This window comes from Typopeltis vanoorti, chromosome 12 (assembly GCF_054136105.1).
Source record: "Typopeltis vanoorti isolate ZY-2024b chromosome 12, IOZ_Tvanoo_1.0, whole genome shotgun sequence".
NCBI lineage: Eukaryota > Metazoa > Arthropoda > Arachnida > Uropygi > Thelyphonidae > Typopeltis > Typopeltis vanoorti.
The window spans coordinates 37726139-37753305 of record NC_143560.1 but is presented as its reverse complement, the minus strand read 5'-3'; the positions used below and the strand labels follow the sequence as shown (position 1 = coordinate 37753305).

At 36.0% G+C, this 27167-nt stretch overlaps 1 protein-coding gene across 2 annotated transcripts in view; it reads left to right on the top strand.

Moving 5' to 3' along the window:
• The window catches only part of LOC150100708 (fatty acid hydroxylase domain-containing protein 2), a 122499-nt gene that overhangs the window by 49582 nt on the left and 45750 nt on the right, over positions 1-27167 (top strand). For both annotated transcript variants that reach the window (XM_090401205.1, XM_090401204.1), the window contains exons 3-4: positions 20794-20897; positions 25443-25564. In XM_090401205.1, the coding sequence (XP_090257331.1) occupies positions 20794-20897; positions 25443-25564 (226 nt within the window). The remainder of the gene's footprint in view (positions 1-20793; positions 20898-25442; positions 25565-27167) is intronic.

The following is a 27167-nucleotide window of genomic DNA, read 5'->3' as shown; positions in this document are numbered from 1 at the left end:
TATATTATCAGGAATATTTATTGATATTTTGACATTTGTATATGTATTACTTTGCTTTCTCTTTATTTGCTTTTCTAATTTTTTTTTTAAAATGCTAGTGTAATACTATATATAACATGACAATTAGTAGTTATCAGTCACTCATTTACAATTAAGAAAGATGCTTAAATTTTCATTAGCAATGCAGAGACATTGTCTTTTATTTTCAGTTAATGTAACTAAGTTTTATTGTCACTTTGGGTAAATTCAGATAAACATTTGGAATAAAAGAAATGAAATTGAAGCATTGATAGAATTAATTTGTCCAAAAATTGTTGGAATAAGTGAGACCAGAAGGAGGATGACATTCTGACAGGAATAGTGATGAGGGTATATGTAGTCTTTCATGAAGACAAACAGAAAGGATAAGTTGATGATGGCAGAGGAATTGTGTCCATCTAGGGTGGAGATGCAAGGAGCAAATAGTGACACTGATTTTGAAGCTGTATGGTGTGAAGTGCAGTGGACAGAATGAAATGTTTAGTAGGGTGTTGCTATAGGCCTGCTAATGTAGAAGGTGGTGAGAAGGAAATGAATAGGCAAAATGAATAGAAGATAATGACAAACATCATTAACAAGATAAACACTAAAATAGTAGAGGTGTTAAATGAGCAGTTCATTAAAGTATTCCATTCTTATGAATGTAACATAATGCAGAACTTAAGAGCAGTGGAAAGGAAGGAAGAAAAATTGGTGAGTGAGCAGGAGAGTAAATTTGATGTCAGTAAGACCATAGGACTTGGTGGTATATTACCACATGTCTTGAGGGAATGTTCCAGGGAATTAAGCCTTAATTTACCTTATTAATATGAGTCTAAGACTCATGTTAAAAAGGTAAATGTTTAAAAATTTAAAAAGGTAAAAAAGGTTAATTCATGTTTTAGACTGACCCAAAGAAGAGGAAAGAAGCCAAAATTATTCTGCTTCATAAAGGTGGTGATAAGACTAAGGCATTGAATTATAGGCCATTCTGCTTGTCTGGAGTTGTGGTCAAGGTGTTAGAGAAGCTAGTGAGGACTAGAATTCAGAACTGGGTTGACAGCAGCAGAATTTTCTTTGATGGACAGCAATGGTTTGCTAAAAGAAGATCACCTTTTATCGATATGCTTACTTATTATAATAAGGTGACAAATGAATTAGACAAGGGGGATGCATACAGAGTAGATTTTTAGATTTTGCAGAGGCCTTCAACTGATTGCCACATGACAAGCTGGTAATTAAATTGGGACAGATGAGGTTGGATCGGAGATTTGCTGTCTCATAGGTAACAGCAGGCAATGTATGGGGAAGCGATATCCCCAAAAAATGAAAATCACTAGTGGTATGCCCCAGTGGTTGGGTTTGGGGCCATTGTTGTTTAATTTGCATGTAAATGCCATTGGAAGGAGCTTGAATTGTGATATTCAGTTGTTTGCAGATGATTCAAATTTGGGAAAGCTATGAGAAGTACATCAGATGTTTTAGCCTTGCAAGAGCACTTAAACATACTGGTGAATGGGTGAGTGTGTGGGAATATCAGTTAAACATAACAAAGTGTAAGGTTTTAAAATTTGTAAAACAGTGACAGGATGCAGAGTATAAAATTGGTGGGAGTATCTTTGAGAAGATGAAAGATCTGTCGTTGATGGTGGAGACCTGAAATTTTGGGAACAGTTGCTAAAATTGCAAAGACATCACAAAAGATTATGGCAATGATCAAAGAACAATGACATGTAGGAGTAAGGATGTCATGGTTTTATTGTAAAAGGCCTTGATCAGAATGCATACAGATTATTATACACATATTTGGTCATCTAGCTTTCAAAAGGATGAGTTGTTTGGGATAATTCAATGATGATTGACTCAGTTGGTTACAGGTCTCTGGAATGTGGAGTGTGAGGACAGATTGCAGAGCCTTGGATGTGGGGGGGTAGGACATGAGCAAGACTATAAGTTGGTAATGGATAATTACCAGTATAATGTGGATGAGGTTTTTCATGGAATGGCTGGAGACGAGAGAGAGAGAGAGAACCAGAGGCCACCCTGGAATCTGTAGAAGGGTGGTGTGAGCCACGGGATTAGGCATAGATTTTTGCATGAAGAGTTGTAGGTGATTGAAATGCATTGTCTGAAAGTGGTAAGTGCAGAGACAGAATATATTTAAGCCAAGGTATGATGTATTATGCATGTGAGAGTGCGACATTGTAGTGAGTCTCTTGACTCCATTACAGTCTAGTGATAATAATAATATCATATTCCTAAGTTCATGACTGAATTTAAGTCAGTAAAATATTTACAAAAAATTTAAAAACAATAATTTTTATAGTTTAGTAACCATCCTCAGATTATTTGATTTTTTCAGTTTCTGAATCATTTTCAGATTATTTTGTATACCAATTCTCTTTGACTTATTGCAATATGTGTGAAATTGCAAATTAATAAAATAATTGTAAAAAAAACTTGTGAAATTAATTCCCACTTCTTATCATGAATGTTTTAAGTAACTTCCATTTCATTTCTCTGGCCATTGCCAGGAAAATAATCTTAATGACTTGACTGCATGTTGTATCATCATTATGCCTGAACGCAGACAGTTATACCTCTAAAGCAGGCATGGGCAACCTTTCCTAGTTCAGGGGCCAAATTATCATTCTGCCTCCGAGTCAAGGACCGGAACAAATTATTAAATAAAATAAATTAATATTAAATGAATTAAAACAAGTTGCTACTTCATATTTCATTTATTTATAATATAATGCTTTGGTATGAAGCTCTACATAAATTTTATAATATAATGAATGACATAAGAATTTAATGTGATACTTCAACTACGAGACTATCAATATTGACGTTAATATTACTTAAGGATAATCACATAGAATTTTCAAGGTTTTCGTCCGTTATTCTTGTCCGAATTTTTGATTTATTGTATTTCATTCTCGGAAAAAACTGTTCACACATATATGTGCTGCCGAAAAGACAAATGATTTTTCTTGAAAAGGTACGTAAATTTGTATATGTTTCTTCCACCAAATAAAATTTATAAATATCCATCAAAGCAGTGTTGTTAAATTGTGATTTTAGCACTAAATCTGCCTGAAGCTCGATAAGTTCCATCTGTAAGTTTTCTGGCACATTATTTAGATCAGCATCCATCAGACGAGCAAATATAGCGAATGTGGAGCCTTTGTTTTTGAAGTCGGCAACCCTTGTATCAAATTGCTCTGTTAGTGCCTTAGTTCATCTCCATAACGATTATAAGGGATATTTTTATGAGTTGCTAGAGTAGGAAAATGATAACAGTTTTTAGCTCTTATCTGACTTTCCAACAATCTTAGTTTATTACGAAAAGCTTTGACATGTCCATGCAGTTCATGAACCAATTGTCCTTGTTTTTGCAATTTAAGATTCAGTTCGTTTAGGTATCCAGTGACATCTACAAGGAATGCTAAATCACACACCCACTCTTAATCTTTTTCTTGGTTAATTGTGTTTCCTTTTATGTCCATAAAATCTGCAATGTCTTGTCTCAGATCATAAAATCGTTTTAACATTTTACCTTTACTCAGCCACCTCACTTCACAATAATAAGACACATCTTCATAATCCGAAAATATGTCTGCTAAATACTCCTTAAATTGGCGGTGATTAAGTGCACATGACTTAATAAAGTTAATATTGGCTACTACAACTTCCATAACATTTGTGAATTTAATCGATTTTGCACACAGATTTTGTTAGTGGATAATGCAGTGAAAATTTGTTAAATTTTCTGGATGGATCTGTAATTCTATTGCTCTTTCATGAACTATTCCAATAAATCCCTTCTGTGCACCAACCATTGCAGGGGCTCCATCAGTGCATATGCCAGATAGTGAACTCCATTTAAGCCCAAATCTCTCGAAGATTGTGTTGACTGTTTCAAATATATCTTTGTCTCGAAGTGAAGTGTCTCTTCAAGTTGTATTCTTTATTGACGGATATGGATTCGTTACACAGCAAACATACAGGCAAATCTTTATTCAGAATAAAATAATAATCCTCTGTCTAGTTGTCTTGAAATTGATGATTCTCTGCATCTACTTTTCTTTTTTTTTTGCAATAACCCTTGACATTGTCCCAAATTTATAAGCAATATTCAGAACTGTGAAACAGAGCTCCATCAGTGCATATGCCAGATAGTGAACTCCATTTAAGCCCAAATCTCTCGAAGATTGTGTTGACTGTTTCAAATATATCTTTGTCTCGAAGTGAAGTGTCTCTTCAAGTTGTATTCTTTATTGACGGATATGGATTCGTTACACAGCAAACATACAGGCAAATCTTTATTCAGAATAAAATAATAATCCTCTGTCCAGTTGTCTTGAAATTGATGATTCTCTGCATCTACTTTTCTTTTTTTTTTTGCAATAACCCTTGACATTGTCCCAAATTTATAAGCAATATTCAGAACTGTGAAACAGAACTGTCTTCTACACCGTAGGCACTGAACAGAACACAACATCAATGCAGGCACCAAACAGAACATAACATCAATGCAGGCACTGAACAAAGCACAACACCAACGCAAGTACTGAACTGACACATTGTAACATGTTCACATTCACGCTGCTAGTCAAAGTGAGAAAGAGACCTTGGTTGGAGAAAACATAGTGTGTTTTGTGCAAGTCATATGACGTCAGCTTAATGTGGGTTAGTAGAACACCATGTTTTCTCCCACCATGAATCAGACAAACTTTGCTGAAATAGATTAGGGCTGGAAGTTGCCCATATGTGCTCTAAAGGAAACTTACTATAAGGGAAGCCAAATATTTTGTGAGAAAAAAAAAAAACGGGAATAATCCCAGCAAATAGACAGTGTTAAAATCTGAAACCAACTGTAAACTGTGTTTTTACTGCCTGCATGTGTTCTGCATGTCTTTTTTGTCATTATCATTTTCCTCATGAAGTTTACATTATTACTAATCTCCTATCAATAATTTTATTCCATATTAGTGTATCACTTGTCAACACTCAAATATTGTCAGATTATATATTCTTGCCTTCTAGAGCACTTCTGACTGAAGCAATCCACCTGGATCGTTTTTTCATATTTTTTCATGAGTCTGCTTCTACCTTAGCAACAAACACCTGTTATACTAACCTTTCCCTTCCCATTCTATTTAAGTGACGATACCACCACTTCCACTCTACTTGCCTATTCCTGAATGCTAACAGCATCAGATTCCTTTCTAATATCTTCATTTTTTATATGAATCTCCCATTGATGCTCAGTTCACACACACATTTTTTTTCTCAGAACTCTTATATCCATAGTCTTAGATCAACTACTTTGTTATTTCTCACTCATCTCTCAGATTCAGAGGTTCAAATTAGCTTGAATCCTGCTTGTATATTGCTGGTTTAGTTTCTTAGCGGATTTCTCTCGTATTCCATATAAATTTATTCCACTGGCTTCCCACCTCAGGTGCTTATTCTGTTATCTATTTCCATGTTTAATTTGCCATTTTTGCTAAAAAGATGGGCCTAAATAGCTGAAATATTCTACTTGCTCTATAGGTTCTCCATTGAGAATGCAGTTGACATTTTATGTATTCCTACCAATTTTCATAGGTTTGTCTTTTTATTGCTAATTTTCATATCAAATTTGTTACAGCTGTTATTCAGTTTAATTATTATTGCATGAGCATCTCCATGGAGTATTAAGACTCATCATGGGAGACCCAAATAATCAGGTTTGGGCAGATAGGTATGAGAGGTATGATATGTATCTATCATACCTCTCCTTGAAACTATTAACAGACAAAGCACTCACAACTGACTCAGACAACTCATTCCAATCATTCACCACTCTCCAAGTGAAAAATCTAGTTCTCATCTGCTTGCTAACTACACTCGTACCCAACTTCCAGGAGTGACCTCTTGTTCTGCCCCCTTAGCCAAGTGCTTAAACATTTCCCCTGAATCAATCGTATAAAAGCCTTTAAGTACCTTAAGTGTTTCTGTCATATCCCCTGCTCCCATTTTCACCTATTAACAAATTTTGCAATCCACAAACCCTCAATCTATCCTCATAGGGAGCATTTCACAGACCACTCACCATCTTGGTCTCTTGTCTCTGGATCCTTTCCACCATTTCCTCATCCCCAAGAAATTCAGGTGACCAGACCTAAGCACAGTAATCGTATCAAGACTTTATAAAGAGGAATGATAACTCCTTATCTCTGCTTGTTAGCGTTCTTCAATAACCAAGTAATTCTATGAGCTAATTTTAGAGGGCAAATTGCTAAAGTAGCAATTTGCCCTCTAAACGTCAGCTATCTACTACTACAATTTCCTCAATGTCATACTTAGCTTGTAATCTTTATACTTGTGTTGAGGCTTATAATCTTGTAATCTTTGTATTCCAAACTGTATAACTTTACAGTTGTTCACATTAAACTGACACCCATTATGTTTTGCCTATACTATCAGCTTATTTAAATCATCCTGCAAGCTCTCTACATCACCTTGATTAACTTTACATCATTAGCAAACAACTCAATGTCTCCCTTCAAATTATTTCCTATTATCATTTATGTATAAATTAAATAGCAGTGATTCAAGCACAGAGCCCTGTGGCACACCACTAGTCACCTGTCTTCTCCGAGATTCTGCTCATCCATATACTCCTTTTTGGTATCTATCCATCAGCCATTCTTTTATCAATATCACCAGTTTCATATCCATCTCCATTTGTTGCAGTTTACGTAACAGAGTTCAATTTGGTATCCTGTCAAACTTGCAAAATCAAAATCCAGCAGTATCATCATGTAGCCATTCCCTTTATCTAATTCAGCTGTGACTATTATAAAATGTTAGTTGATTACTTAGGATGACAGACTCTTCACACAGCCATACTGCTCCTCATAGAATATCCAACCATTCCTGAATTCTCTTTTTGACCAACTTTTCCAGTACTTTTACCACCACTTCTGAGATTCTAATTGGTCTGTAATTTTCTACCACAGACTTAGATCTTCCTTTATGCAAAATAATTATTTTGCTCTCCTTCCACATTAAACTGACATCCATTATGGTTTGCCCATAATGGGACTTTGCCATAGCTAAGATTTAAACAGCCTAGTCAAAGGCATCACAAGTCCCCTTGCACATTCTCTTAAAATGCAAGAGAGTATCCCATTCAATTCCACAGCTGTATTTGCATTCAGATTCTGCAATATAGTAAGTACTACATATTCTTCAACCTCTGTTTTCACATCAATCCCTGTCACCTCTGTCATAACAATATCTTCACTTGGATGATATATCCTTGCAAAATGATCACTCAGTATCTCAACAATTGCCTCCATTACCTATCTACCATCAGCACTCATTATAGTATCCTTGCATAGTCATTCATCCTCCTACTAGCCACATAAAAAATTTGTCTTTCTTACCATCCTGGTCACCTTTCTCTTTATATATGCTACACATTTTTTTTTTAAAGCTCATTCTTAATGATACCACTCATCCATCCAATTCCTGCCAGATTTACCCTCCTGACCTTGGGTATACAGTGTAATATTGCTTCCTACAAATACTCCTTGACTATCCCCCCATGCACTGTAAACATCCTTCCCATGCAGATCTTTTTGCCATGGTACTGCTTCAAGTAGTATAGTTCCACATATACTACTTGAAGTAGTATACGTGGAACTATACTACTTGCTACTTCTCAAGAGCACATGATCACCTTCTCTAATTGGAGGCAATGTAGTCACCTTATTATTATTATTACACCCTCCATGGAGTCGACAGACTCATCGTGGGAGTTTCATTCAACTGACAACATATTTAATCATATAGAATCTTAAAATGCCCTCTAAACTGCAGTATACTGTCAACCATCACTTCCAAATCTCTAATCTCATCCACTTCTTGCAGTATGGTACCATCTATATAGTACACAGCCTTCTGCACTCCAATTTCCTATAATCACCACCTAGCACTTATTGATATTAAAACTACAACCCCCACTCTTTTGTCCAAGTAAAAAGTATTCAAATCTTCCTGAAGGGATTTAACATCAGCAGTGCTACTAATAATTCTTCCCAACTTTGCTTCATCAGCAAATAACTGAATATCCCCAGCAGTCCACATGATATATCAATTACAAAGAAGTTAAACAGCAGGGGCCCAAGAACAGAACCCTGGTGGCACACCACTGGTTACTCTTCTTTTTTGAGACACTGTTCCATCATACACAACCTGCTGGTATTGTTCAGAGAGCTAATCTCTGATCCTTCTAACCAATATACTATCTATTCCCATCCTCTGCAGCTTGAACACCAACTTATCATGTGGTAATCTATCAAACGCTTTTGCAAAGTCTAAGAATATCACTGTATATGATTCTCCCTTATCTAACACACTTGTCACCTTACCATAAAATGCAAGTAAATTACTAAAACAGGACCTGCCCTTTACAAATCCATGCTGACCATCATAAAGAATGCTATGTTCATCAACCCAATTCTGTATTCTATTCCTTGCCAATCTCTCCAACACCTTGACCACTACCGTAATTATACAAACTGGCCTATAGTTAGAGACTTCTGTCTTAGAACTATGCTTGTGGAGTGGTACTATTTTGCCTTCTTTCCACTCCTTAGGAATCCTAACCACTGCAAGACTTTCTTTAAATAACCGGGTCAAGGTCATAGCCAACTGCTTTGCACATTCCTTGAGAATACGTGGTGATATGTCATCCATTCCCACAGTCTTATTCATATCTAATCCAACCAACATCTGATACACCTCTGTTTCTTTCACTTCCATTTCTCCTAATACTTGCCTCTCTTCTATATGTTGCACTGGATCATCTACACCAATACGATATACTCTGATGAGGTGCTCATTCAATAATTCCACTATATCCTTTGCAGCTGTTAGTCTGCTGCCATGACTATTCACCAATGTTAATCTGCCATAATTATTCTTTCTCTTGCTTGCTATGTAGCAGAAAAATTCCCATGATCTAATCTTGGCCTGACCTACCATTCTCCTCTCATTCTGCACTTTTTCTTTCTTTAACATGCTCATCACATTTCTAGCCTGCACCTTATACTCTTCATGATCTGATCACCACCAACTGTCTTCTACCTTCTCCATAACATTTTCTTTTCCATCACAGTGGAAAACTTGATTTCACTCCTACTCTATTTACTCACTTAACTCTTGGTATGCAGTCAACATTGCTTTTGTCAGATACTGCCTTGTGACTTTCCATGCATTGTTAACATCTTTTCTGCTCAGCTCATCTACCCAACATACTGATGCTAACTGACTACAGAGCTTCCTATAATCACCTGCTTTATACTTCCACATATATCCATTTTTGGTAGTGACCTTTTCTTGTTTCATCACTTCCCAAACAAGTACCTCATGATCACTCTCACCAACCTGCAGCAGTATCAACACTTCATTAACAACTACATCTTGTGAAGTTATCACCAAATCCAAAACATTAAAGCCTCTAGTTGCTTCAATCATGTGCTGCTTAAGATACTTATCTCTCAGAAATTCCACAAGCTTGCTCTCCTTGTTGGCATACACTATCTCCTCCTTCCATTGTATATTCCTGTAATTAAAGTCTCCCATCAGGAGCACTTTCTTTTTTCATGCCCAACTTCTTCTTCTTGGCTTCCTATATTAGGTAATTGTTTGCCTGTAATGTTTACAAGGGTTTAAAAAGTCTTCTGCCCATCTCCTTCTGGGTCTTCTTCTTGATCGGTGTCCCTTTGGTTTATATTTCCAAGCAATATTTGGCCATCTGTCCTCATTCATTCTTTCTATGTGATTTTTCCAGTTCTTTCTATAGTTTTTGATGTCTTCTGTTATGTTAATTATGGATGACTATTTTCTTATTTCTTCGTTTCTTATCTTGTCTATTCTTTTTTATAATTTGTGAGCAGTCTTAGGAACTTCATTTCTGCAGCTTCCACTTGTCTTTTATCTCATTCTTCCCAAGTCCATATTTCACTGCCCTATTTCAGAATTGGTTTGGCTATTATTTTCTATAGGTTTATTGGGGCTGTTCTAGACATCTGTTTACTGAAGTGTCTATTCAGAGTTCCAATGACTGCTAGGAATTTTTGCTTTTTATATGCAATGTCGATTTCTCCATTGGGGCTTATGTAATTTCCTAGATATTTAAATTTTTTTACTTGTTCTATTACTTTGTTGTAGATGACTAGTTTGCATCTTTTGATTTCTTTACCTTGAAATGCCATTGATTTCGTTTTATTTATTGAGATTTTTATGTCATACTGTTCCATTGTTTTGTTCAATACGTGTAGATTTTTCTGTAATTGGTCTTCATTTTCAGCAAAAATAACTTGATCATCATCATATAAAAGGCTGGTTAATTCTTTATTTCCTATTTAATTCCTATGATTTTTTTCCCTCCATTCTCTTGAAATTTCAATATAATATGAAAATTTTTTCCATATTATATTGAAGAGTATTGGTGATAATCCACTTCCTTGAATGAGACCTTTATTAGTTTTAATTTTTTTGGTTGTTTCATTATTAATTTTAATTTTAATATAGCTTTCTTCCATTATATTTGCTATTGCTTTTGTGGTTTGAGGTGGAGCTTTCAATGCATACAGTATATTGATTAATTTTTGATCTGTTGATTTGATCATATGATTTCTCATAATCTGGGAACCCCATATATGTTGGCAGGTTAAATTCTATTCTTTTTTCTATAATTTGTTTGAGTGTAAATGTGGGATCTGTGTAGGATCTTCCTTTCTTAAAGCTGCATTGTTCTTCTCCAATAATTTCCTGTGCCCATGGTGTTCGTTTACTTTTAATTATATCCAGATATATTTTATGCCATGTATTTAATAAGGATATTCCTCTGTAGTTTCTGCAACCCTTTCTTGAATATGTTTGACTATTGCTGTCTTCCATTCTTGTGGGATGTTTCCTTCTTCCCATATTCTGTTTGGAAATTTAATTAATCGTAATTGAAATGACTTAGAGCTGTATTTGTATAATTCTGAATTTATTCCATCTTCTGCTGTAGCTTTTCTATTTTTTAGTTTTTTTTTCAATATTTTCATTAGAAGATTTAACTGTATTGTTTATTCATTTGTTTCTTGACTTATTACTTGTTTTATTTCAATTTGATTATTATTGTTAGAAGCTGGATGTAGCGATTGGTCCATTCTTTTGTGGAGGGACCTTCTAATTGTAGATTATCCTTTGTTTCTTGAGTAATTCTTTTAATGATTTTATAGCTCTTCAGTTTGAGGTTCATGCCTTGCTCTAATCTTGATACAAATTTTTCCAAGTCTTGTCTTCTGATTTTCCTGGTTTCTCATCCTATTATTGCTCTGATTCATTTTTGGCAGTGACCTTTTCTTGTTTCATCACTTTCCAAACAAGTACCTCATGATCACTCTCACCAACCTGTGGCAGTATCAACACTTCATTAATAACTACATCTTGTGAAGTTATCACCAAATCCAAAACATTAAAGCCTCTAGTTGTTTCAGTCACATGCTGCTTAAGATACTTATCTCTCAGAAATTCCACAAACTTGCTCTCCTTGTTCCCATACACTATCTCTTCCTTCCATTGTATATTCCTGTAATTAAAGTCTCTCATCAGGATCACTTTCTTTTTACATGCCCAACCAATTTGCCTAACCATTTCACAATCAGTATTCTCTGCATTCCCTGGCCTCTAACAGCATCCTATCAGATATACTAACCTGTTTATTTCAACTTCGCACCACACAGAATCAAAATCTGTCCATGCACTATCAACTTCCACACTTTGTCAACACAATTCCTTTTCAATCATTAACAATACTCTCTCTCCTCTTTTCACATCTCTATCCTTCTGGAAAATTATATATCCTTCTAATTTTATTCCTGACATCACATCCTCATCAGACAACCAAGTTTCACTTATTCCAATTATTTTTGCGCATACCATCTCAATCAGTGCAACAAACTCAGCTCTATTGTTTCACATACTCCTTACATATGTTTGAGGCCATTCTCAAATGTGATTTTCACTTTTGAGAATGGCTGCAACCTCTCACTTGTGCTGCTGCAACCACATCTTCAACCTCATATCCATCTTGCTCTTGCCATACAATCTGATTTATGCTATCCTGTTTCACAGGTAGACTCTGATCATTTACTATATCAACTTGACTTTTTGCCTTCACAGAAAACGATAACCTTTCTAATTGCCCAACACCAAATATCTTCAAATGTAATCCATCAGCTTTATACCATTGCAACTTCCCTTCCCTTCAAATCAAATTCACTCCACAGATTTACAAATTGAATCCCTTTGCCTCACACAATCCAGTCATCGTACTATTCATTATCTCTGCTCTCCTTCTCAATTCACTGTTATCATATCTGGACAACATGCCTACAACTTCCCCAACAACACTATTCTTCTTTACCTGCTACAACAACTTCCTCAAGTTTCTATCAACATTCTTTCTCTCCCCAACTAAGTCATTTGTGCCCACAACTACCACTAATTTTGACACCCGGTATTTCATTTTCTGCAATGCATAGGTTATTTGCTTCGTTGTTCCAGGAAAGCATGTTTTGTGCACTTTATGGACAGGTCTTCTGATGCTATAACAAGACAGAAGACTTTTGTACCCTGAGTTCCCTCCATTAAATTCTGCCTCGAGTAATTCTCTCTTAAGTAAGTGTATAAAGTCCATTTCCTTCCTGCCACATGATCCATCATCCTTCCAATCTCTGAAGTTGAACTCTCCTGTAATAATTACTCAACTTGCACCTCATTGTATTAATCTGCTGATGCATGTCTTCCACATTATCCCTGGCCTGTAGCATCAACGACTTTTATATTTTGTCATATTGGCCTCAGTCTCACACCAGATTGACTCAAAAGAATTGCTATCTACTCGACTGACTCCTAATCTTCTTCTTCTGCAGCTTTTCCCATTTAAGTGGGGTCGCTGTTTGTGGTGAGTCTTCTCCACAACTTCCTGTCTTGGGCTGTAGCTGCATCCAAGTTCTTCATCCTTAAGTCCTCCTCCACTATCTCCCTCCATCTCTTCTTTGGTTGTCTGCGCTTCCTCCTTCCCTGCACATCCATCTGCATGATCTTTCTTCCCACATACTCTTCTTCCCTCCTCATCACATGACCAAACCATCTCAACCTTGCCTCCTGTATCTTTGCTCCTAAGTTCATAACTTTCACCGTTCCCCTTACATAGTCATTTCTCAGATGATCCTTTCTGGTCACACCGCACATCCACCTAAGCATTCTCATCTCCGCTACCACCATCCTGCTGATGTTATTTTTCCTCACGGCCACAGTTTCCATAGCATACATCATAGCTGGTCTTACTTCCTGTAGATTTTGCCTTTTAGATTGATCGACACCCTCTTATCGCATAGCACTTCAGCCATCTCTCTCCAGTTTCTGCATCCCACTTCCTTCTCAGCCTCACCATTCTCTTTCATTGTTGAACCTAAGTATCTAAAGTCACTGACCTTCCTGATGACATTTCCTTCTAGCTCTAGATCTGTCTCCTGGCTGCCATCCACTTTGCAACACACATACTCTATCTTACTTCTGCTGAGTCTCATACCTCTCTCTTAAAGTATTTTCCTCCAACTTTCCAGTTTAGCTGCCACTTCTTCTCTTGATTCTGCACACAGCACGATGTCATCTGCATACCACATAGTCCAAGGCACGTCTTCTCTCACCTCCTCTGTCACCACTTCCATCAAATATTAAACAGGAACGGACTTAATGACAGTTAGACATCAAGCCAACTGTCACCGAAAACTTTCTCTCTCTCAGGCAGGTCCGAACTCCTGTCTTCACATTTCTGTACATCTCCTGCACCAACCTGACATATTTCTTCAGTACCCTTCTTCTCCCTCAGACACCTCCAGACTTCTTGCCTTGGCACTCTATCATACGCCTTCTCCAGATCAATAAATACCAGATGTAGCTCCCGTTGCTTCTCTCAAAACTTTCCCATCATCTTTCGTAACCCAAAGATAGCATCTGTCGTCAATCGACTAGGCATGAATCCAAATTGCTCCTTGCAATCTCCACCTCCTTCCATGTCTTCCATCAAGAACCCTCTCTAGGATTTTCATTGTGTGGGACATCAACTTTATTCCTCTATAATTCTTACAGTCTTGTGCATCCCCTTTACTCTTGTAGATGGGGACAAGAGTACTTTCCCTCCATTCCTCGGGTATATTTTCCTGTTGACAAACTTTTATTAACAGGTCTCACAGCAGGTCAATTCCCTCTTCCCCCCCCCCCCCCCCAATGCCTTCCATGCCTCCACTGGGATCGTGTCAGGGCCCACCAGTTTTCCATTCTTCATCCTCTTTATTGCTTCCTTCACTTTTACTCTACTAATGTTCTGCACCATCCCCTCATAAGGCTCCCCCCATCTTCTCTGTGAGTCCTTACATTTTCTTCATTCAAAAGCCCTTCAAAGCATATTCTCCATCTGTTTCTTATATCCACATCCCTCCTTAATACCCTTCCTCCGAGGTCTTTGATCTGCCTGACATGTATGATGTTCTTTGATGCCTTATTTCTACATTTTTCCAATCGATAAATCTTTCTCTGTCCTTCCTTTGTTTCTAATTGATCATAAAGGTCTTGATATGCCATGGCCTTCGCCTGTGCAACAACTCTCTTGTCTTCCACTCTTGACTCGTCCCACTTCTGCTTTGCCTTCCTCTTAGCTTCATTGCTTCTTGTACATTATTATTCCACCACCAACCCTCCTTCTGCTCTTTAATCTTTACAGATGGTTCACCAAGCACCTCAATTGCAGCTTAGAATTACTTTTGAATTATGTCTCCACCAGTCTTGTACACTTTCTAGTCCATCCAAAATCCTCTCTAACACTTTCTCCCTAAAACATTTCCTCACACTCTCTGCTTTTAAATGAAACCACTTAATTTTCCTCCCATGGCTTCCAAAGGTTCTTATCTTTGACTTTATTTCAAAGTCTGCACACAGCAGCCAGTGTTGCTGCGCCACTTGATCTTTTGGGATTACTTTACAATTTGTTACTGCCTTAAGATGTTTTCTTCTAGTCAAAATATAGTCAATCAGTGAACTATTGTTGCCACTTCTAAATGTTATCAAATTTAGAAGTGGCAGAAAAAAAGGAGTTCACAATGGCCAGATCAAATGCTACTGCAAAGAAAGGAAGATAGAGGACCAGTCTACAGATAATATAACAGATGTATATTACATGAAGTAAGGCATGGTCCAGCATCAGGTACCTCGGGTTTGCCATGCCTGTACTCACTAAAGTGAACCCATGAGTTTCTCATCTGACTCCTAATCTGATGGCTACAATTCATCTGCTATCAGCAGTATCCCTTCCCCCTGTCCTGTCTATTCTATCCTCCCTGAAAATATTAAATCCATCACATTCTGTTCCTGTAGCGACATCATCTGCTGTTTAGCCAAGTCTCATTAATATATATAACATTTGGCAAGGTTCACTATGCACTAACCATTGCGATAAACTTTGCCCTCTTGTTCCTAATACTTCTAGCATTGGCATATAGAAACTGCAGTATCCATTTAGATCTCCAACCACCTGTACTTCCTGTGAATTGGCTACCCTCTTCAATATTTTTGCTTGAGAGACTAGATTCTGCACACTTGTTGATTATTCTTATACTCATTTCCTCATAGGAAATGAGTATAAGTTATCAAATTTAGAAGTGGCAGAAAAAAAGGAGTTCACAATGGCCAGATCAAATGCTACTGCAAAGAAAGGAAGATAGAGGACCAGTCTACAGATAATATAACAGATGTATATTACATGAAGTAAGGCATGGTCCAGCATCAGGTACCTCGGGTTTGCCATGCCTGTACTCACTAAAGTGAACCCATGAGTTTCTCATCTGACTCCTAATCTGATGGCTACAATTCATCTGCTATCAGCAGTATCCCTTCCCCCTGTCCTGTCTATTCTATCCTCCCTGAAAATATTAAATCCATCACATTCTGTTCCTGTAGCGACATCATCTGCTGTTTAGCCAAGTCTCATTAATATATATAACATTTGGCAAGGTTCACTATGCACTAACCATTGCGATAAACTTTGCCCTCTTGTTCCTAATACTTCTAGCATTGGCATATAGAAACTGCAGTATCCATTTAGATCTCCAACTACCTGTACTTCCTGTGAATTGGCTACCCTCTTCAATATTTTTGCTTGAGAGACTAGATTCTGCACACTTGTTGATTATTCTTATACTCATTTCCTCATAGGTGCCTTAACACACACTTATCTGCATCCACCCTAATTTCTTAAGCTTTCCTGTCTTTGCCCCTCCACACTCTCAGTGAACAAAGCTCTCTTTAGATACCTAACTCTGAATCCATTTAAGTGAATCCATTTAAGTGAAGTTCATCATCATTGTACAAATCTTTGTTCATCACACTTGGGCCATAGGTCCACAAACTCTGCATGATTCCTTCTGTACAATCTGCATATCGATTCATTGCTATCATCACCCTCCTTCTCAATTCACCTCTATCATATCATGGCAGCAGACATACAAACTTCATCCCCTTGGTCTTCTTTTTTTGCTTCTTCCAATAACTCTTTCACATCTTCCCTCATACAATATTTTTCACCTCTCAGGTCATTGGTTCCAGCCAAAACAATCAATTCTTTTGTCCTCCCTTTCTGCATTCTGACAGCATTACTAATATTATTGATTTTTGCCCCAGGAAAACAAGATTTTGTAGCCCTTTTGTGAAATACCCCTCTTATCATAGAATTGCTGTGAAAATTATCTGCTTTTGCTCTTTCTTTTGTTTATTCTTATGATCTTCTTATTGACTTCAGACCTCTTGCCCTTTCCTATTGTCAGTTAGGCTTATCTCTTGCTGTTTCTAATCAAGGAATCCTGGAGACTTGCACTGGATTTGTTTAAGACAGTGGTGTCCAACTGTTTTTATCACATTTGCTATGGTAGTTTCTGGCATAAAATGTATTTGCCATACGTAATCAGATTATTTCTCTTTTGAAAGAGAGATGTGTAATTTTTTGGGGGGTAATATCAAAGATAGTAATTCTTACAATAAAAATTAATTATATTTGTATGTATAAATGTAAAAACTACTTATTTTAATTTGCAATATTTTACACTATCTTAATGTTAAGGAAATAAATCATACATATACTTAATACTTATTTGTCATTAATGCCATTGATTTCTTCAACTCAGAAGATTGAAATTCATCATACAATTAGATTGCATGCATTAGCTAACTATGTGGAAATCTAAAGTGTTTAGAATTCAACATAGTCAACTTTGAAAATGTTTTTCAAAGCCATATTAATCCAAAGTGCTTTAATTACTTTGTAGTCACATTTTTCAATATCTGAAATTTATTGCAGTTGTTGAAAATACCAGCACATGTCATCCCAGTACCAGGTTCATTTTCAAGTTTACTTATCATCTGGCTTTGTAATAAAATTTTATCACACTCAAACTCTTTCTGAACTTTATGAATTTCATGTATGCATGTGATGTTCGCATGGTTCAAAATATTATAATTGAATCAATTGTTCATGAATTCGAATACAGATTTATATTTTTCAAAGTTTGAAAATCAATTTTCAAATTGTTCTAACAAGGTTTCTGACCATTCATTGTACTTTTCTTTATTGATGCTTTCATTTTTGAAGTGAGAAAATTGGTGGTAATCATCACCAATGTTCAATCAAAAGCTCTAATTTCATTTTAAATTCCCTGAAAATAAGATACATCATCTGTATTATTTTAATTAAGAAAAATAAGAAAAATAAACACAAAATTTAGTGGCAATGGGGTTTGTTCACAAGGAGTTTAAGGAGCACATCATCATCTGCTTAAAGCAAAAAACTAGGTTTGATATGAGGTTAAATATCACTTTGTTTCATAATATCCGTATAAATGATAAATAACAGTGGTGATTATATACTCACTCTCGTCTTGTACTTTATTTTACACATCTTCCTGTTCTTCCTTCGATTCTGAGATTATTCTTTTTTTTTATCTGATAATTATCTATCTATTCAGGCTAGGGATCTTGGAGTTTTAGTAGACAGGAAGGTTTAGTTGAAGACAGTAGACAGGAGTTTTAGTTGAAGTTCAAGGGTCATATAGCAAAGGTTGCAAATATAACTCATTGCAAATGTTGAAATGAACCTTGACGTAAAGATAAGGAAGTCATTTTGTCTCTTTACAAGGCCCTGATAAGACCTCACCTGGACTATTGCACACAGGTCTGGTCTCCTGGTTTCTGTGGTGATTCTGATATGGTGGAGAGAGTGCAAAGGAGTGTTTCAAAAATTATACAAGGATTGTGGAATACTGATAATGAAGATAGATTGAGAATTTGTATGCTGCAGACATCAGCAAACAGGAGAAACAGATGTTATATAATTGAGACTGACAAACTTCTGAAAGGGTTATACAGAATTTCAGTAGATGGGATTTTTTATTTTATGGAGGGTGAGAAGGACATTCTTGGAATTATTATTATTATTATCCAGGCCTCCATGGAGTCAAAAGACTCATCGTGGGAGGTCTTTTTTTAGGAAACATAAAGTTTATCATACCACTCCTTGAATCCATTGACCGTACCCGCTCCAACCACACTCTCAGGCAATTTGAGAATGAATGCTATCAAGAATTGGGTGAGGTTAGATTTTTCTCTCATTTAGTGATGTGTGATTGAATGGACTGCCATTGGATATTGTGTGTTTGTGTGCAAGTACCGTGAATGAATTTAAGAACAGCTGTTGCGAATAGTATGGCACCAACTGCCATACTATTTGATGATAGCTAGAATCTCCCTCATTGAAATCCTGACTCCCTGGAGATCTGTCTTAATAATAATAATAATGAATATAGTAATATTTAGAAGTTTTTGAAGTTGATTTTTATGTTACAGTGGGTGTTAAAAACATCTTCGCCAAAAGTTTCCCTTGCTATGTGTGCAGGTAGCACTTTTGAACATGCCATTTCTGTAATGTAATGATCCCGTAATGCTTCTTGTATGACAAAAATTTCTGTCATACAAGAAGCATTTGAAGTGGACAAAGCAGTTGAGAGATGGATCCTAATGCCTGATGGTCTTAAAAGTCCAAAGAGAAAAAGATGCTACTTTTAACCTGTTATTGAGGAGCTTGATGTTATGAAGTGAAGAAAGAAATCACTACTCAGTCATGGGTCTGCATGACTGAGGAGTGGTTTCTTGTATGTACACACTTCATTTCCATAATTTCACATGGAAGGTTGAATGGCCAAATTAAACATTAAACTTTTTTTTTTTTCTGTTATTGAAACAGTTGAAAAGCATTTAGGTTAGAACCAATGTAATAAAATGTTTTGGGAAAAATAAATGCTTCTTTCTCAATTTTCAAGTTTTAATAACCACTGTTAACGATCAAATTCTACATATTCTATCATTGGATAAGAAATAGCTAAATCAATACTGTCTGCTGCATATTTATTTTAGGTTGACATGTCATGATTAATTGGTTACCTCATAGTATGACTGAGCACTATATAAGATAAAATGATGTGCAGGTACCCTAATCCTATCATATTCATTACACCAAAATCAGCAGTAATCGACAAAATAGTAGTTTGGGATGATCAGCATTCCTCAACATATAGTGTTGTAAGGTAAGCATTAAAAAAAAAAAAAAGGCATTACATAAATAAAACTGACTATTAAACGAAATGTGTGATTTTTCTTTACTTGTCAACAAAATAATTCTCCCTTGTCACATATGATGAGCATAGATGATTTTTCAAGTCCTAGGTATTAGTAATGACTAGTCTATGTCTCAGAATCCATCAGGAACTTGCCATTATTATTATCTTTGCTATTTTTTTCAAAATTTCCTAAAACATTTCTATATGCTTGGTATTAATTTCCTACCCTGCTGTTTAGATCTCCAATAAGGACTACGAACTAAGTAGAATTTTTCAACTCTAATGACTTGAAAAATTCTTCTACTTTTTTTTTGTAGAGCTTTCTGTGCAACCATAGGCAGAAATCTTTCTCATTGTCCATCCCAGTTTGATGTTTGTATACATCATTTTACTTGAAATTGTAATTTAAGGTTATCCTTATGTTTATTGTTGATTACTATAGATATTCCTTCTGTTCCCTGATCATGATTTGCTGAATATAACATCTCGTAGTAGTTAGTTCATCAGAATAAGTATTTAAGCTTAATTGCTGATTAACATTCATGTTACACTTTAATGGAATAATAAGAGAAACAACAGGTTTAATCATTTCAATATGTCATCTGTCACACAGACATCTTCAGGAATACAATGTTAAAATTGTAATATCTATTGTAATATAATATGTAATATTGTAATATAAAAGTTTTCTTTTCATAGAAAACATTTCCTGCCTGATTACTTTTCACGTAAAATCTAGAACTTCAATATGTATGTTGTGCACTAATATACTGATAGATTTCTTAAAAGCATGCCAGCATATTGCTTAGTAATGAGCAATAGACTCACTGCCTATTTTATTTTTAACACTGGAAGTTGTGTATTATCAGCTTGCTTCTGTTGTGGCCAAGAAATAAAGAAGTATATTACCATATCCATCTTCATCAAGAAGTAAACAGTTTTATTATATAGAAAGACTCATGATCATGAAAGTGATATTGTATTACATTTATGTTTACAGGCATCTACAACATTTTTGGGGAGCTTCTGGTGATTTTTGGCAGAGCCAGTGGGATAGAATTTGCTATTTCTGTGGAGAAGATAGATATACTATTGGAGTTTGGGGTATGTTATAAATTTGAATTACTTTATCATTTCCTTGATAACTGTAATGCTTTTAACTGACAGTTTAAAAAATGAGTCATATTTTTCAGAACTTCTGTCAGCATACGTTAGTAATTTATTAAGTTGTTAATGGTAGCAAGTCATTTTTTTCCCTATTGTGTTGTTTATTAAAACATGGCAGTTGTCAAATTTACAAGTGTTATCATCATAGTGAATTTTCAGTCTGAAACTTATTAATGCCTATCAGTGCTTCAGCCATCTAAATATTTAAAAGTGAAAATATTTTAGATTTCCAAGCATTCAGAGAATTTTAATTCCTTGATATTCCTGCATCAAGTTCAATTGTGCTGTAGGTGAAAACGAGCAACATTTGTCTTGAATGTCAAAACAGAATTAATAATTAACAGTTACAGGTTTGTAAACATAATTGAAACAAAAATAGTAATTACAGTTTTGAAAAAAAAAAAAATTCTTACTAGCATGAAATACTTCAGTGTTGTTGCTTAATCGAAAGAAATGGGTTTGAGAGATAATCATTAATTCAATTTGTTACCTCAATATTTCATGTTAAGTCGCCATGCCATCTTTACAAGCATGAAGACAGGATCTTCACATGCAAACGCATATCCTATAGTCCTGATTGGTGTTTTCTACCTTTATGGTAAAGCAATCTCGAATTTTGGACTAATGGTCCCTCAGATTTTTTTAGCACTTTGAGGCAACCATATTTGTTTTAAGTTTTTCAGTTATTTTCTTAATTTTTTTTAAGTTTTGGGTTTATTTCCAAGAAAAGCCTGGCTAATTCTAAAAGATTAGCAAGACTTATGTTAATGAATATGTAAATTTCTGTCGTTTAGCAGTTCTGTAGACAGCTTCTGATATTAAGACCACGTTTTAGATGTTATCAGAACTTCACAATTGGTACATACAAATAAGTAACCAGAATAATAATAATAATAATAAATAAATAAATAAATAAAAAAAAAAAAAACGTTACTGTATGTGCATTGGAACAATGCTACAGAACAATGCTACAGAACATGACAGCAACAACTAACATTGTTCCAAAATGTACACAGTAATTAAACTTTTTTTTTTTTGTGAAGATATTCTTTCTGAATATATGTCAATGGGGAGTGACGAGGTTATGATCGTACGACTTCAGGGTGAAAGGCTAATTTCAGGGAAGAAATTCAAGTACTTTGGGTCGGTCGTCGAGAGGAATGGTGACCTGGATGAGAAAATACAACACCAAATAACATTCGGCTGGATGAACTGGAGGAAGATGAGTGGGGTCCTGTGCGACAAGTGAGTGAGTTGTAAGAGGAAAGGAAAGCTGTATAAGATGGTGGTGAGGCCAGTGATGCTTCATGGCACGGAGACGTGGCCTATAACAAAGGCACAGGAGAGGAAGATGGAGGTAGCAGAGATGCAGTTGTTGAGATGGATGAGTGGTGTGACAAAGGAGGACAGGATAAGGAATGACTACATCAGAGGGACGGTTAAGGTGGGACCAATTGGCAAGAAGATACAAGAAAGTAGGCTGAGGTGGTTCAGACATGTAGAGAGGAAGGGTGAGGAGTATGTTGGTAAACAAGTGAAGTATATGGAGTTGGAGGGAAGGAGGAAAAGAGGCAGGCCCAAGCTCAGGTGGAGGGATAAGGTGACAAAGGATCTTAGGGAGAAAGGATGGAGTCCAAAGGACGCCCTGGACCAGAGAACTTGGAAGAGGAAGGTTAAAGATCGGTGCGCCAACCCCGTTTAACATGGGATAAGGCATAGTGAAAGAAGATACCTCTCTATAGGTTTTAGGGTTATCTCTACTACCTTTTTTAAAGATAGAAATCACAATTGTTTTTTTTCCATTCTATTGGGGGGTTACCAGTTGAATAGATTTTATTTAAAAATAATAGGAGTCTTTCTTTGAACTTTGTTCCTGCATATTTATTTATATAGTTCTGAACCCAACTTATCTTCTCCAGGTGATTTTCTGTTTCTTGTTTCTTTCAGGCTGATTTCTAATTCTTCTTTAGTTATTTCCTTTTCATTTTCATTAAATGTTTGCCAGTTCTCTTTTTTAAAATATTTATCTGTCTACAATTCTGTATAGAAATTTATAAATTCTTCTAATTTCAATTCGGTGTTTAATGTTACGTTTTCTTTAGTATCTGTATTTAAATGTTTCATTTTCATTGGGTCTTATTTTATATAAATCATGTTCTAAATTAGAAACAAATTTGTTCCATGATTCTCTGTCTTTTTTTATTTCTCTTTTAGCTATCGTTCTTGTTCTTTTATATTCCACTAGGGGGCTCTTCCCCCTGGCGCCTACGGCACCCCAACCCCCCGTGTTCCGGACTGGTAGGCCGGTTCTTGAATTCTGATGACTCAAATTTCGAAGACTCGACACTCAGGGTAGCCCCTGAGTGTTAAGTCTTCAATAGGGAGCTCTGCTCCCCTAGCACGGCTCCCAACCCTCCTGAGTTCCAGACTGGTAGGCTGGTTCTCCTTGAATTCTGATGACTCTAATTTTGAAGACTGGGAAGGGGGGGTTCTGGTGCCTCCCCCCCCCCCCAAGTTACGGACTATTAGGTCTGTTCTCCTTGAATTCTGATGACTCGAATTTTGAAAACTCGAAAGGGGTTGTCGCTCCCCCTGGCACCCAACCCCCCCCTCCCCCCGAGTGCCGGACTGGTAGGTTGGTTCTCCCTGAATTCTGATGACTCAAATTTTGAAGACTTGATTCAGGGTAGCCCTGAGTTTTAAAACGTTTCAAATAACTTGACAAAAAACATGACATAAAAATGTTACATAAAAAGGCTTATAATTTTATATATATAAAGTAGATTTCATCTTCTAATCTTTTACTGCTTAACCATTTATAATAGGCTTCTTTTTTCATTTTGATTATTTCTTTAATTGTATCATCCCATATCTTCAGTTTTTTTCCTTTTATTGAATTTTTTGGTCTTTCCTAAGCTTTCATTTGCTGCTGCATTTAGTATCGTTTTTATATTAAGCCATTCTATTTCTTCATTTTGTTTCATTTTATCTAAATATTGGTTAATTCTTTGTTCACATAGCCATTGTATATTTGTGTCATTTAATAATCTAGTTTTATAAACAAATGTTTTAAATTTTCTTTCTGTTCGTGTTATTTGTAGCCATTTAGGTGATAATCTTAATTTTTGTTTTAACAAGGAAGTGGTCACTACTTATTTCATATCCTCTGTGAACTCTAACATATATATATATATATATATATATATATACTGCATTGCTTGGCTTGGTTTTGTACATGCAAATTACCCCGTATTTTTCTGTGTATAAGACGGCACTGTTTTCTAAAATTTTTAGAAAATTTTTTTTTCTAAAAATAATTTTTTAGAAAAAAACTAATTGGGGGTCATCTTATACACGGGGGGGGTTAACTGGTTGAGAGACCTACAGTTGCAGTGGCGAAACTGTCAGTACCTGGTCTCTGTGAACAGGCTTCTGCGAATCACTAGCCTTTGTTAACTCTGTTGAGTTGATTGACGTCATTAACAGCTGATTCTGAATAAACCAATCAGAACTCTGAAAGCATTCATACATCTGCAACTCGTTGGCAGGGTAAGTTAATGTATTAACAATATTTTGAGTACTAGCCCATAAAAATGTCCGAAAATAAAAAAACAATTGTCATATTCTTCAAAATTCAAGTTAAAAGTCATCAATTACGCAAAAGAACATGGAAATAAAGAAATGGTTTGGACCTCCTCCCACTGAGTGTATTGATTTGATTTCTTGTTGATTTCTTAATTTTGGATTCTAAAAAGTAGAGTTCATCTTATACACAGAAAAATACAGTATTTACAATTTTTCTTTGTTTATGTATTGCTGTAACCTTTACTATGGCACAGTGTGACCTTTGCTGTTTTTGTGCCCATAAACTATAAACCAACCACCATAATAAATTTAGCTCCATAGGTACAATGCTATATTTAAAAAATTTAAAAAAAATTCAGTATAATCCTACCAACTATTACAAACTGCTCCTTTGGTCCCAAGTAATTTGCTATAGTGAGTTTACTGTATTCTACTTTTGTTAAAGACAAGCCTTATAAACTCAAGGAGCTATACAAGCTCTTTCAGAGTAGGCTGATGCAAACATCCGTGCCCATTGTTTAATGTTTTGCATGATGTTTTTCCATATTAATTAACATTTATGAATATCTGACAATTCTTATGCCATTTACTTCAAGTAATTATGAACTTTATAGTATATGTATTTATATACCCCTGTAAATATCTAAAAAGTTTTATAAACTATTCCTTAACGTTCTCTGATATGCAATGATGTAATAAAAAAATATCTATAGCCTTCTTCATTCTTGATGTGTTATCTACTTGGTTAGTCTGTTTTCTTAATTGTTTACTTGATTTAGAAAATGCTGAATGCAGTATTTAATTTTTTGAAAATAGATTTGCAGTTTTAGCATAATATTTCTTAAGAAGATATTAGAATCAAAAGATTTAATGCTAAATGTTTTATTTTGTTACCAGGTACTTTTATGGTAACTCTTCTGGTGTATTGGGGTGTTGGAGCTCTTTATACCTTTGTGGATCTCACAGGAAAACCAAGTTTCCTCCTGCATTACAAGATACAAGATAATACACCATATCCTGTATGTTGTTTGGTGAACTCTTTGTGCATTAGATTCAAATTAGAATTATTTTTTGATTATATGTTATTATTAATAACAATAAGCCTACGTGAGTCAGTAGAGTCATTGCAGAAAGTCTCGCTCGATCAGCAACATATCTGTTAAATTGTGCTTTAAATTCATTCAGTTGATATATATATATTCACACTGGGGGGGGGGGGCTCTTCCCCCCGGGTGCCCAACCCCCGAGTTCCAGGCTGGTAAGCCAGTAAGAGTCGGTAAGCTGGTAAGACAAAAAGCGTGACATAAAAACATTTCAAATTTTGCTTATCTTTTTATAGATATAAAACATATATATATTATATATATTCAGATAAAAAAAAAAGTTATTCTTCACTTTCTTGCTTATTGCAATCTTATACAACTTCTAGGGGAAGCCCCTTGTTCTTCCCCCCAACCCCTTCTCTATCCTATAAATAATACTTCCATATGAAGCAGATAAAAATCCCTCACTAACTTAAATGTTTGTCTTATCCCATCTTCCCTCCTTCTCATGCCTTTTCCACAAGTTTTGCAATTCACGTTTTCTCATCTTCTCTTCATAACTAAATTCCAATCTTGACATTTCTCAGGTACTCATTAACAAACCCCATTCCATTAGTTTCCTGATTATTATGAATACTTCTTCTTCTGCAACTTTTCCCACTTAAGTAGGGTTGCTGTTTGTGGTGAGTCTCCTCCACAACCTCCTGTCTTGGGCTGTAGCCACATCCAAATTCTTCAACCTCCAGTCCTCCTCCACCATCTCCCTCCATCTCTTCTTTGGCCGTCTGCATTTCCTCTTCCCCTGCACATCCATCTGCATGACCTTTCTTCCCACATACTCTTCCTCCCTCCTCATCACATGACCAAACCATCTCAATCTCGCCTCTTGTATCTTTGCTCCTAAGTTCATAACTTTCACCGTTCCCTTTACATAGTCATTTCTCAGACGATCCTTTCTGGTCATACCGCACATCCACCTAAGCATTCTCATCTCCGCTACCTCCATCCTGCTGATGTTATTTGTCCTCAGGGCCACGGTATCCATAGCATACATCATAGCTGGTCTCACTACTGTCCTGTAGATTTTGCCTTTTAGATTGATCGTCACCCTCTTATCGCATAACACTCCAGCCATCTCTCTCCAGTTCTTCCATCCTGCTTGTATCCTGCATCCCACTTCCTTCTCTGCCTCACCATCCTCTTTCATTGTTGAACCTAAGTATCTAAAGTCACTGACCCTCCTGATGACATCTTCTTCCAGCTCTAGATCTGTCTCCTGGTTGCCATCCACATTGCAACACATATACTCTGTCTTACTTCTGCTCAGTCTCATACCTCTCTCTCTTTCAGTACTTTCCTCCAACTTTCCAGTTTAGCTGCCACTTCTTCTCTTGATTCTGCACACAGCACGATGGCATCTGCATACAACATAGTCCAAGGTGCGTATTCTCTCACCTCCTCCGTCACCACCTCCATTACAATATTAAACAGGAACGGACTTAATGCTGACCCTTGATGTAAGCCAAATGTCACTGGAAAACTTTCTGTCTCTTCCAGGCAGGGTCGAACTCTTGTTTTC